Raw genomic sequence first — 13,450 nt, 5'->3', positions numbered from 1 at the left:
GTTATAATTTTTAATAATTCTTTGTATTACAAATAACAAGTAATAAAGTGATACAGTGCGGCGCACAGAGGAGACTATCTCTAACGAAGATTAGTGAAATCTTTCGCTTCGCGCGAGCGTTTTGAGATCGCGGGAGTGATAGGAACTCGGACATTATACCGCAGAGAAATGTTAATAAAATCTCTCAGCCACGCGTAGCTAATTTCACACGAGAAGGAACCAAGGAGGAGAGAAAGACCCTCCTCGAAACTCTCATCGGATTCCTCTCAAACGCTCGCCATTTATTTCACTCCCCTCTTTGATCTACAAGAAACTTTCTTCGGACCCGTTTGGTAACTTCCCACCGGCATATGCATTCTCATATCGAGCCCGATCACAGTGCGGTAAATCTGATCTTTAATTATGCCAATAATCGTAGACCTTTCCTCCAATCAACGCGAAGTCGCGTAGAAAGGTCCCGCGTTAATGATATACATATATACATTGCTAAAATTTCTTCACGAGACGCCACGGTACCAGACACGCGACGTTTTTTAAGGCTGATGGCAGAGAACGAGACGTAAGTGTCGTAGTCGTGGACGTAGGGTGACGTAGGATAAGGCAGAGAAAAACGTAGTCGTAAGGCCTATTGCCTACAATAGCCTTACGACTACGTTTTTCTCTGCTTTACCCTACGTCCACGACTACGACATTTACGTCTCGTTCTCTGCCATCAGCCTTACGCTCATAATTTTAACGCTAATGAATCTAAGATGACTTCACATTCGATTATCGAAAACACGTTCGCGTGGCATCAAGAGTGACGAAGCGATCGATGCCGCCGTTTAAATTTATTGAATGCCATAAATTACATTACAACTCGACTACCTGTCACTTTTATGTACCGCGCAAATAAAAAGATCAAATAAAATTACACATACATACGCAAGAACATTTTTCTGGGGAAAAGTTTGAAAGTGCAAGTGATTTGGAGTTATTTGTCTTGATAAAATGTCTTATTAAAATATATAAAAATATCGGTATATCCGCTCGTGCGGCGATTATCTGCAGGGTTATCGCGAGACAAAAATAATCTCGGGACAATATAACAAAGTTTACGATGGGATTAATACCGTTTCCAAATTTTTTCTGACGAAGAATATACGCGGCGATTGATACGCTAATGCGTCCGATACGCTCCTCCGTCTTTTAGTACCGTTCCATTCATTCGGCGGCTACGTGACTTAGGCGGCCGAGTCTGTTGCGAGAGGGAAAAGAGTGGATGACGATTGTTCGCCACGGCAAAACGTCCGTGGAAAGTTCTCGAGGAATGCGTGCTGACCTTGATTATTCAAAGCATCCGCTTGGACGACGCCGTCGTATGGTCGTTGGTCCCATATTGTTTCTGCTTTCGGTTAATTATATATATATATATAAATTTTCAAGGTAATCTGGTACTTGCGACATATATAAACATACAAAGGGCCATGCGAATGTATCCTTGCCTAGTTGAAAATTGCCACAGTTATATCGCGGACGCAATAAACGTTTACATGTAAGTAGCAATTATTCTTGAATGCACTTGAATACACAAGATATGTTTGTAGATAAATCGAGACTTTATCGTTTATAAAGCATACCTATTTTTTAGCGCAAGAAGTTTATCTCGGCACGACGGGATCTTTTTTTTCTCTAAATCTAATCTAATGTTCTTTCTCAAGATTGTAACACGAAGATGAAGACGTAAAACTCAGAAGGATAACGAGAATCTTCGACGCGACTATAAATGCGTGCGTGACAGGCATTATGCGATGCCTGTGATGGCATGTGAGAAGTCGTTGGATACCGCGCTGAAATATGCTCACGCTCCCGAAGTATCGTCAACGTAACACGCAATCAATGGTCAATAGCGTACCGACGATTTGCATAATTGATATGCGTATATAGACGTAACGTGTTTCGGGGCACGCACGAGAGCCTCGTGGACGTAACAGTACCGCAATTCGGATGAAGTGTACATAACTCCTTCAAGGCGATAACCTTTTTTTTGACCTATGAAATTTCCCAAACAGTCTGTGTGCCACGAGCCAACGGTATTTTGTGTCGGTTTCCTGGTATTTCGGAGACCGATGTACGTATCGACGCTAACATTCCTCGATCGACGTAATGACGCGCATCTCAGAACAAATAGAAACTCCGATATACATTAGCGAAAACGTACGGGAATATTGTGCGCACCAATTGCATGCGTGCCCAGCAACTTTTACCATGCGCCCATGTATGGTGCATTTGGCGTTCCCCCTTACTCTCTGGTTGTTCGTATAACCGTTTATGGTTAGCCATGCCGCGCGCTTAGGCGTTACCGAGAAAACGCCGCGGATAATTAAATCAAGACTTCTCTCAGTCATGAAAAGTTTCACCGAAATAATTACCTCAAGCTTCAACGGCATTCTTCGAGGCGATATAGAGGAAAAATAAATTGTGGATTTTTCGTTTAAATTAAATTGACGTCGCGCAATTACGCGCGTGATTGCGCGATACGATACGGCGCATAGTACACCTAACGCGAAAATGCGACAGGAATATGGGGGCGGGGGAAGGGGATCAGTTATTTTCCGCTCTAGGACCAAAAGGATCCCTCAGAATCCCTAGAGCGTGGAGAATCGTGATAAGAGTGACCTTGATTCCTCCGATCGGATACGTGCGTTGGAGCACACCGTCGCCGTCGGCGTCGGTCGCCGCGTTCATCGGCGAACGGACATCGGCATCGATGAACACGGTGAGCGATTCCAGAATGTGGGTCGACCAACGTTCACAGAGAAAGTGTATTCTCCCACTCTGCGTCTCTTGACATTCGATATCATTCTTCGAGAACGCGGCGTATCCATGCACGGCGTAGCCTCCTCGTTCTTCCTTCCGAAAAGTACACTGGGCGAGCAACGATTTCATTCATGCTGATTCTTCACCTGTCACGCCCGGAAATTCCTTTCCTTTTGAGAAAGAATGCCTTCGTTTATTGAAACTAATAGATACCCTATGGGAAGATAATATATTTTTATCTTATCGGATATTTTTTGAAGATAAGTTGTAATGGCGCGTGTTCAATAGAGTAAATTTTGATTATTTTATAATAGGAGAAGATAAGACCGTTATGATATACAATCAAAGTAAGTCTGACAATTCAGTCGGCGCACAGTTTATTATATTAAAATTGTAAAAGAATATGTTTAATATACACAGAAATATTATTATATAGGCTACTAAGATACAACCTCGGACCGTAAATGGATTTTATTTTAATTTTAGTACAATAATGCGAGCAATGAGCACCTTGTTTATATATTTTCAAATTATATTGTAATTATATTATTATATAAATATACAACTGTATATTTAATATTTATACATTGATAATATATATTTATACTATTATATTTATACTGCTATTAGAGATTGTGTCATATATTAGATAGGACAGGTTTGGAATTTTCAAAACGTTTTCTTAAAATGCCAAATTAATTACTGGGAACGTTATCGAAACGATTTTCCAAAGAAAGTAGCAAGAGACTTGGATGCCGATCGTGAGGTGAAAGCTATTTTCCTGGCAAGCAAATAAAGTACGGCTGTTGAGATTTCAAAGACTTCAAAGATTTGGCAACATGCACTTCTCGCGTGTCGAGCAGTTGTTTCTGGAGGCGAGCAAATCTTTCGCGTAATGCGTCACGCAAATCAAGAAGCGCAACAATACAGTTTCCATACCGTTCGCCATTATTGCTTCGTTAATGATTATGGGTTCGTTTTGCAATCGACTCGGCTCGGCTCGGCTCGGCTCGGTTTGACGTGCGGTCTTTTTAATTGCATAATCCGCTCTCGTCCGAGTAACGTATGCAGATATCGATGCACGGGCGAAATATCATGTTCCAATTATAAAGAAGAGGTGAAAGAAGGTGAAAGCGTCCTTCGCTCCCGGTTGAAATTTCGTGTCGTCGGTTAATTCTTATGTCACGGGTTGTTTGTCGTCACGCAGCTTGAACTTCGGCCTTGCACCTTTACGAGAGAGAGAGAGAGAGAGAGAGAGAAACGAGAACGTGTCCAGCATACCCGCACGTCCTGTGGTGCACACTCGCTGCCACAAATGGATGGAAATAATAGACGCGTTCTATGCTTGCTGAAGGATTATTGTGGATACAGAATGTGTCAGAGTATACTGACAAAGAAGTCAACGTATAAGATTATTTCTTATTAAATCTTTCATTTACTGCACTATATAAACAGGAAATTAAGGGGCTGCGCACAATGAAAGGAATAGGGAACAGCGAACAGAGAATAGGGAACACTTTAATATTAACATATTCATTGTGCGTGGCGTACAGAAATTGAATAAAATTTAATCACTGTTCTTTAGCGCTATTCCTCTGTTCGTCTATTATTCTGTGTTAATAAATTACATATATTAATGAATTTCATACATTAATATTGAACTGTTCCCCTTATTCCCTGTTCCCTGTTCCCTAGCCCCAAATAGCCGTATTCATAGTTCTTCCTTGAGGAATAAGGATTCTTTGTTCCTTATTAGTTATTCTACATTTCATTAACCTTCCTTGATCGATCATTCCTTGATCGACCTTAAAATTTATGAAGTGTAGAATGAGGAACAAGGAATCCTTCTCAAGGAAGAACTATGAATATGGCTATAACTCTTCACTTCTTCTGTTTTACTTCTATTCTGCTTTACTTTTACTGATTGTCAATTTTGACCTGATAAAAACCGAAATGATACGTTATTATTATATTTTTTTTTCTAATTGTAAGTTTTTTATTCACAAGATTGAACTTATTCAGTCACGACGCAAGATAACATTTTATTTTACACAATAAAAACTCGGATTGCGATTCTGAAACGACTGCGTAGTATCTCTGCGCTCGTTTTCACCTTCTCAACCGCGTTTTCTATTACTGCGGCTATAAAGTTTCAACTGACATTGCAGCAATTTCTTGACGCTTCATTCTCTTTCTCGAAGAGAAGGTCTATGCTACCGAGCCAACCAACAATTTTGAGTATATCTAATTGTAAGACATACACTGTGCTTGCGCATTCTTGCCTTCGTTATATTCACGTTGCTCAAATTACATTTACGCGTGTGATAAAATTCACAGGTTTGCATTATACGTTTTACGTGTGTTTACAAAACTGATGAGGGCGAATAATTTCGTGTTTGTGATCATCGACCAAAAAAATAGGTGTATCAAGTTTAATGCAAATCCGTTAAAAATTAGCAGAGCTATTCATGGCAATGCATAGTGCTCATATACGAGTCATTACCAGTGAACTGGTTAAAGAAATCTCAAATAATTACACAAAAAATTACGTGACTTAAGATTGAGAAATTAAGACTTAATTAGAAGATCATTACAATGCTCTTGGAAAGTTTTCTTGCGAAATAATATTTGCTATTTTCGAACACGTCGACGAGATTTCATTATCTTTATTTTGAAAAAAAAAATGAAAGTATTCCTTTTCATATCTTTTACGAAATGAGATGTAAACCATCACAGTTAGCACGAAATGTGCGTCACGAGTATATCTGAGAAAATACTAATCTCTCTTCCTCTTAATGTTGAATTTTCCGACAACCAAGGCCACGGGCCACGGGGCACAACAAGTGTATACTTATATCTTATCTTCGTTGCTCTCAAATGATCTTTCCTCATTTCCTTCTCCCCCTCGCTCTTTTCACTTCGTAATCTCTGAAAAAGTATTCCTCCGACTTGCGAGGAACTATGTTACCAGCACTTTTGTTTCGTCGAGCAACTGGCGGCCTTTTCAATTACGATTCTTTGTGCAACGGTTCATCATACGCTCGTTTACGTCGCGCTTACATATCGTAGGCTTCGAGAAGGGTCGAAGGCCGTCGCGACTGTTTCTCTCCCTCCATGCTGATGGATTCCCGGCCAAGTTTATACTTAACGTCGGCGTCGCATTGCCACAGTTCACCTCGCGGCAAGTGTCCGGGCAGCGTTCAATCATGTAATCGCGCTTTCTCCTCTTACAAAAATGCCGAACCCGAACTATTCGATTTATAGACGATTCGTCGAGCTCCACCCAATTCTCGATCCGGGAATTCTACCGGGCCATCACTCGCCGGCCGCCGCGCCGGCGAGAGATCGCGTTTGACGAACGCGATGATTCACCCTTCGCGTTTCTATATACTTACATCGCCTATCTTATCGCCTATTACTGTCGCTTGTTCGGGCAACGAATCGAGTGCCCAAACGAAATCGGACAGCCGTAATAATAGGAAGACGCACGTCGATAGCGAGCTCCCGCAAGAGATCTGCCATTTGACGCGTTACCTTTTTCTTCATTATACGCAAGTTAGCCGTTAATCGTAGGTGCGACTCGGCGCGTTGCGACAGAGGCACGCTCGAAGGAGGCACGCGATTTCGCAATATCGATTTCTTACTTCTTTAGATCATCGATGTAACGCGTGAGGGTATCTTCTTCTACATCTCGGTAACCGCAACAAAATGTCTCCGTCTCTTGAATTATTTATGAATTAATTACGCAAACGCCACTTGTGCATGGGATACCGATATGACATCTCAATTGAACGGATATGATAAAAATATTTCTGATTATCAGCAAATGATTCTTTTTAAACGAAGATATCGAAGGAATTATACATCGCGCTTTTTTTTCACAATTTTTAGATCTATATATATTTTTGCCGTTAAGCTATGTCTTTTAAGATTCTATATTAAAATCCGCTTAAAATTAACTTTAAAGGATATCAGATTGTCGCTGATTTTTTTCAAATTTAATAGTTATTTAATTGTTATTCTGTAACGTGTTAAAAGCTTTTTTGTTAATTATACGGAAATTATAAACCTGTTGACACTTTTATTTAATTTCAACAAGAGTCACTTAATAAGTCTGAGTCTAACAATAAGTCTGATGATGAAAGAATATGTAAAAGAAGACATTCGACATTCCCGAATCCGACATATCACTTTATGGACCGCTAATGATGGACGCAGACAGGTCTTCGTTCACACTTGTGATTTACCGGAGAGCAGAGCACACCAGCAGGATTTAAGAAAAGTCCCGGTATGCCGATTACGGTCTAGCGTGGCTCTTCGCTTTGGAGTTATGCTAACTGTTACGTGATATCGCGTGACACTTGACAGACAGCTTTCATAATCGTCCGATAGCGCGATCCAGCCCATCGGCAGGCTCGGGCATGCATCTTTATCACGCATGTTAAACAAAGTGGACGCGCGTTCTACGTGCATGGCGAATCAAACGTGTGCGGAAGGCATATTATCGGTCGCGCGATAATTGAGACGCTCTTTTGCGAATCACGCGTTCATGAATGAAAAACCTTCGCCCATTGATGACGACATCGCGTACCGACGCACGCGGCGACGCCTACGGGGACAATGGACCGCTTTCACATCCAGCATCTTCATGCCGTTACCCCAATTTTCCCGGCTGCCGCGTTGCCCGCATCGTTTGTTCGGCCGTGTTCGCGCGCGTGAAAGTTACATTCCGAAAATATACGTCGATAATTTGATGTCGTATATATATATACGAATGACCATTGTTTGCTTCGAGCATTGTTTTCGCGATAAAACGTCGCGCTTCTTATTCGGCAGCGACGATTATTATCGGCGTAACTGCGCAAATGGAAAATGCGCCAAATGGACCGTTAATAATAATGGGCATTAGGCTAAGTTGTATAGGCTGGCGCGGAACGTTTCACGCTGGTTGCCCGCGCTCGTTTTTCTATTTTTTTTTCCTGCGAATTCGTGATTTCCTCCGGCGTTAGCCTTGACGTCGGATACACGCTCGCGGGAGACCGGTAAAAGTCAGATGCGGTGAACTTGCCTGTTGCCGCTACGGCTAGTTATCCAGGAATGTAATGAGCGGGGGGATATATATACGTGCACGAGTACTTGGTAATCGGACACGCATGGACACGCATTAAACACGATTGCTCAACGTTGCATATCCTCCTGACGAAAAAAAAGTGGCGGCCCATAAAGTGGCGTTTTAAAAATAAAACATCGATACGACATCCTGGACCATGGGATTTGTCTCCAAATATCGACGACTTCATTGTACATACAGCAGCGGTGCATTTACACTTATAGAAATTCACATCAAGTTGTCTGTAGCATTTTAATGAGGTTACGTAAGATTGCGAGGAGATTTTTTGCGTGTCTGTATTTTCTACATATGGCAACGTGTTATTGGGTCACGTCACATGGGAAGAGTGCAAGTTTAGGGCCTGTTCAACTTAATGCTGTCTAAGAAAAATCACTCCGACGCGAGCGAAAGGATTCGAGTCAGGGTTACGTTCAGCATTTTTTTTTTTCGTTTGCAGTCGCAAACTAGCAACTGCACTTATATAGCTTATGTAAAAGCTTGTTAACAAGATGATTATAGACGACATTCTAGCGCGAGCACAAGTAAGCCGTAAGAAAAGTTGCTTTCCAGGGTCAAACAAGTTATCACGGTTTTGCACGCAAATCAGGTTAATGATACGCATTGTTTTTGCAGGATTGAAAGGTTGCAATAAAAAAATGGTGATTCGTGTCCACGAGCGTTATTGCGATACGCCGCGCTCGCTCAAGAAATCAGAGCAACATTTAGTTAAGCTAATTTTCAGGTTCTCGTAGGCCAGATTCACAAGGTTGCCGGTCGCCGGCAGTCATGTATTACGTCATACATACTTCTGTGCAGGTGCGAGTGTTGTTATTGGCGCGGCTACGACAAATTAAACGTTGCACGGCGTTAGATTTGTCTGCGTTAGAAAACAAAAGTGTTCCAACCGCTTATGGTATCTATAACATATACGATTATGGCCTATGACATATACGATTATATTATTTAGTTTCATCATCGTCTCCTTCAAATTTTCTCTTAATCTGCAATTCAAATTTCATACTAGTTCCGGTATGCCAAACATTTACATTGGTCGTATATTTATAGTGGATTATATAACAGACTTACAATGTAGCAGATTAAAATTTAATTAATTTTTTTTTAGAAAGGAATTATTTTTTTTATAACGTATTTATAATTTTTTATTCCGCGATACTGCCGTTTTTGCTATTCATTCGTTATACGTGCGCGCATAAATGCGATCGCGTAATATTACCAAAGAAACATACTATATGTTACCACAGAAAAGAACAGGTTTTTGTGTAATAAACTATTAAATGTAGAATATCTCGATTACATAAAAGATTCCATTTTGGTGGAATGGAATCCGGCTATATATAGTCGCGTCGACGATACCGAATGCCAAGAAATCGTGGAGCATTGATCGTGAGATTCGATGACGAAAGGGGACATCGTTGTGTACAGAGCGAAAGAATGCAGCCGTTCCTTCGTCTCCGAGCGAACGGCTGGAAAACACGAGGTGTTGGTAAGCACCTGCGTACCACCGCTATTATACGAAGACAGCATTAGACAGCTATAAGGAAAATAGGTTCGGTCGATAACTCCTTATGCAAATAATCGCGCTTGTATATAGGCATAAACATTTAAAATAAAGATACGCATTTAATGGAATATATAATGGATGTGTATACAGAGCGAAAAAATGCAGCCAATTCCTTCGCCTTCGCCTCCGAGCAAACCGCTGATAAGCTGTCCGATAAAGCTATAAAACTCTTGAGTTATCGTTACATTCCTGTTGTAATTCCTCAAAATTTTTTTAATACACACGAGATTTTTTCACACATTATTCACATTCGTGAAATCTAGCAACTCTTGAGTTCAAGCGCGGCTAGATTCCACGAATGTGAATAATGTGTAAAAAAAAGATCTCGTATGTGTTTAAAAAATTTTGAGAAATTATTACAGGAATATAATGATAACTCATCAGAGTTCTATAGCTTTATCGAACATCCATATATTCCATTAAATGTATGTGTATCTTTATTTTAAACGTTTATCCCCAAACATTCAAAGCTTATTACTATCAACATTAAGTGCTAATTAACGTTTTCCCTCAGGCTTCTTTTCTTTACGATTGATTAGCGACATTTTCTTCGAGAGACGTATTTGTAGTCTATAAATATAAAACTCGTCGGCTTGGAACATGAATGGATAGCATTCATTATTAGCTCTCACGAAACGCATAATCAGAGAATCTTAATTAGCGCGTTCTTTTCCGAGCGGCAAGAACTATGACGCGGCGGACGTGTTGCAAGAGTAGTAGTTGCTCGAATAGGGTCAGACTCGCGATAGTAGTAAATCATGCGTTGCGTCGGACATGTATCCGAGAGAGAAATATCTCTGCTCACCATTAACGCGGTATATAATATTGCGCGTTAAATAATTACTCATAACGTGTTTACTGTTGTCACACCTATAATATCGTTTTATCTTGTCAATCGATTTGTTTAACCCGACATTCTCTACGGCGATTTAACACAAATCTTGGACTAATGGAAAACAGGCTGTAAATCACAGCTGTAAATACTGGCAACAGCAAATCAATACTTTTCAATTCTTTTCTTGCCGCTTTGCTGTTCTTGTTGGTTTTTATTAGATAAATATCTTAAATGTGTAATATTGATAATATTGATATATACATAAGAACATTGACGAATACTCTTTCGCCCCTTTTTAAAATTTAATTAAATACACAGTAAAAAATTTTGTGTACCAAATGTTAATGAAAGTCCACTCTAAATTTTGTGTTAAAATAACTCATTCATCGTGTTACTTGTTGACATTTAGAAATGTTATATCAACATTTTTTACAAGTTATTTTTACATTATTGTAAACATACATTGTAAAAAATGTTGATATAACATTTCTAAATGTCAACAAGTAACACGATGAATGAGTTATTTTAACACAAAATTTAGAGTGGACTTTCATCGACATTAAATTTTTTACTGTGTAATATAGTTAAATAAGTCATGTATAATATATATATATTTTTTTTTTAATTATAATATATATATATATATATATATATATATTACAATTAAAAAGATCTACTCGCATATATATATATATATATATACGAGGCGCTAAAAATATTCGATGATGGTCACGTTTGAAACTCGAACAGAGTAAATATTTGTTCTGATGATATTACGCAGTTAATCTTGAGATGGCATAATATAAGTTTATGGTCAATACTTGACGTAATACTTACGGAACTTTCTTTTTTTTCCATTTGCAGAACAAAACGAATACGCAGGACAGCAGGATAGGTCTCGCGAGAGCAACGAGCACTATGCAAACGCAGATGCCTGGATCTTTGCCCGATTACCAAATCGATCCTTATAGACTCGTAGAGGATGATATTAAGGATCTGTTCGACGACATACAACTGGTAATGCTTTTTACTTTAATTTCATTAGATCTTCATAAGATTTTTACGCGCCTTCAGCTTATTCTTTCTTTTTCTCTCCTCGAAGAAGTTAAATCTGTAATAAATAAAATATCAATGTCTCAGCCGCATTATCCGCAGTATACTTATTATTTATCGATGTATTATAAAAAATGAAGTTGATTCGAGCGTTTTAAAGATTCGAACAATCCGTAAACGATCAGAATTTTCTTTTATTAAATTCTCACGAGAACCAACAACTGTAATAATTACGTAAAAATTAAAAAATTTCAATGAACGATCTGCTGTTAGTCGCGAAGAGCAATACACGAATTAGTTACATAAAAGAAGCCGAAGGCTATTAATCCTCATTCCTACGAGTAGGCGATTGTCATTCACATGGATAGCCTTGTGAAACTTTCGGGAAGTAACGGAACACCGCCTAGCAGCTATTTATGTAATTGACTTCATCGATATTACGTACCCTGGACTATTGTGAAATTGTGCCGGCCAATCTAAGACGAGTCTAGTGGTGCGGTAAAAAAATCCATGCATAGAAAAAGGAATGTTAATTAGACAAAACTGCGTAATCAAGTCGCTTTGATTTCGCATGATAGCTCCGTTAATTTCCATCAATCCAGAGTAAAGACATTTTTTCTAATTTCGCGATAATCGATTTCTCCCAGGATTACATTCAAGATATAGTATTCTTGTATTTTTTTAAATTGATTTTTAATTAAATATATATATCTGTATTTTATTTTTAATTATATATATATATACATATATATATATACATAAATTATGTATATATATATATATATATATATACATAAATTCAGAAGGACCCAAAACCCATGGTCGAAATGTCTTGACGATGATGGCCAATCGAGTCCATTAAAAAGTCCTTAATTGTTATTTATCTTTCTAAGTTTTCTCAAGTCTACAAAATATCACTTCTTACAATAATTTATCTGACTGTCAATCTTTTTAGAAGTAACATTTCTTTAAAAAAATAAATATTTTTTTAAATTTGAAAAAATATTGCTTTTGTGGATACTTTGTATTTTGTAGATACTTATCTTTTGATGAGCTTTATACTTATCGTTCTGATTCGGTCATGAAATTTTGTTTAAAGTTTTAATTCTGTGTGTGTGTGTTACAGTTAATTCTTTAAATAAATTATAATTCCAAAATTTATACGCGCGTTGTATATACATATATATTTATATCTTGGCTAGTCCTAATCAGTGGGTGACGCTTGGATTGCCGCAACACACTTGGACATTTCATTTTCATTTCTTCAGTGACATAGAACAATTGTCAAGAAGCGCGTTTATAAATATTGATGAGGAGCCGTGCAATTTTCACGCGGCGGCGCCTCTGTTTAAGGCGCCCCGGCCCGCACAAGCGAAAGCAGCTCGACTTCACGGTCTGCATATGCGGTCGAGAGGAGAGAACTTTTACTCACGATCGCGCCGTTCGCGTACGGCAAACGGCGTGAAATTTGCCCAATCTATATATGAAGACGACGCTATTCTAGGTGGTTGTCGTATGTTTATCGTACTAAGGGCCGGTTGTTTTAACCTGTTGGTAAGCTAACCAATGCCTATCTTTGTCTAATGTAAAGAATAAACAAAGACGTATATATGATCTAATTATTAGTTAGCTTATCGACAGATTGGAACAACCGGCCCTAAAACATGGGCGGAATCTCGCCATCTCGAACTGTCGCGAAATTTCATCACGGCGAATTTTTAATTACCAAAATTGTCTCGGTATCTCAAGATAGAAATAATTTGACAAATTGTCGGCATTAGCGGACGTTGGCGAAACAAAAGAAATTGCCTTCAACGAACCGTCGTATAACTTCAACGTTGGCTCGTCACTTGATTTGAGGAAAGTTAGAGAAATCGGCTATTATCGCGGGCACACAGTAACGATACTCGGGCGATATCGAACCTCCTCGGGTTCGCCTAAGGAATCGCGACTTCCGGTCGCGTGTGCGAAAAGCGACATTGATGCTATAGCTCACCCGAAAGACGTGACGGATGCGCGCATTCTTTTCGGCTTTGGCCAAATTCCAGGAGGAACTTTCGACCGGTGTCGC

General features: G+C 39.2%; 1 protein-coding gene across 1 annotated transcript in view; it reads left to right on the top strand.

Moving 5' to 3' along the window:
- Qless (decaprenyl diphosphate synthase subunit 1 qless) overlaps nucleotides 1–13,450 on the top strand; it is a 37,527-nt gene that overhangs the window by 13,374 nt on the left and 10,703 nt on the right. The window contains exon 2 of the mRNA XM_077417980.1: nucleotides 11,191–11,343. Within this exon, the coding sequence (XP_077274106.1) occupies nucleotides 11,191–11,343 (153 nt within the window). The remainder of the gene's footprint in view (nucleotides 1–11,190; nucleotides 11,344–13,450) is intronic.

Source organism: Temnothorax americanus, unplaced genomic scaffold (assembly GCF_048541705.1).
Source record: "Temnothorax americanus isolate GAGA-0224 unplaced genomic scaffold, ASM4854170v1 Scaffold5, whole genome shotgun sequence".
Taxonomy (NCBI): Eukaryota; Metazoa; Arthropoda; class Insecta; order Hymenoptera; family Formicidae; genus Temnothorax; species Temnothorax americanus.
The sequence above is the reverse complement of the archived record's forward strand: the minus strand, read 5'-3'. Positions and strand labels throughout refer to the sequence as shown.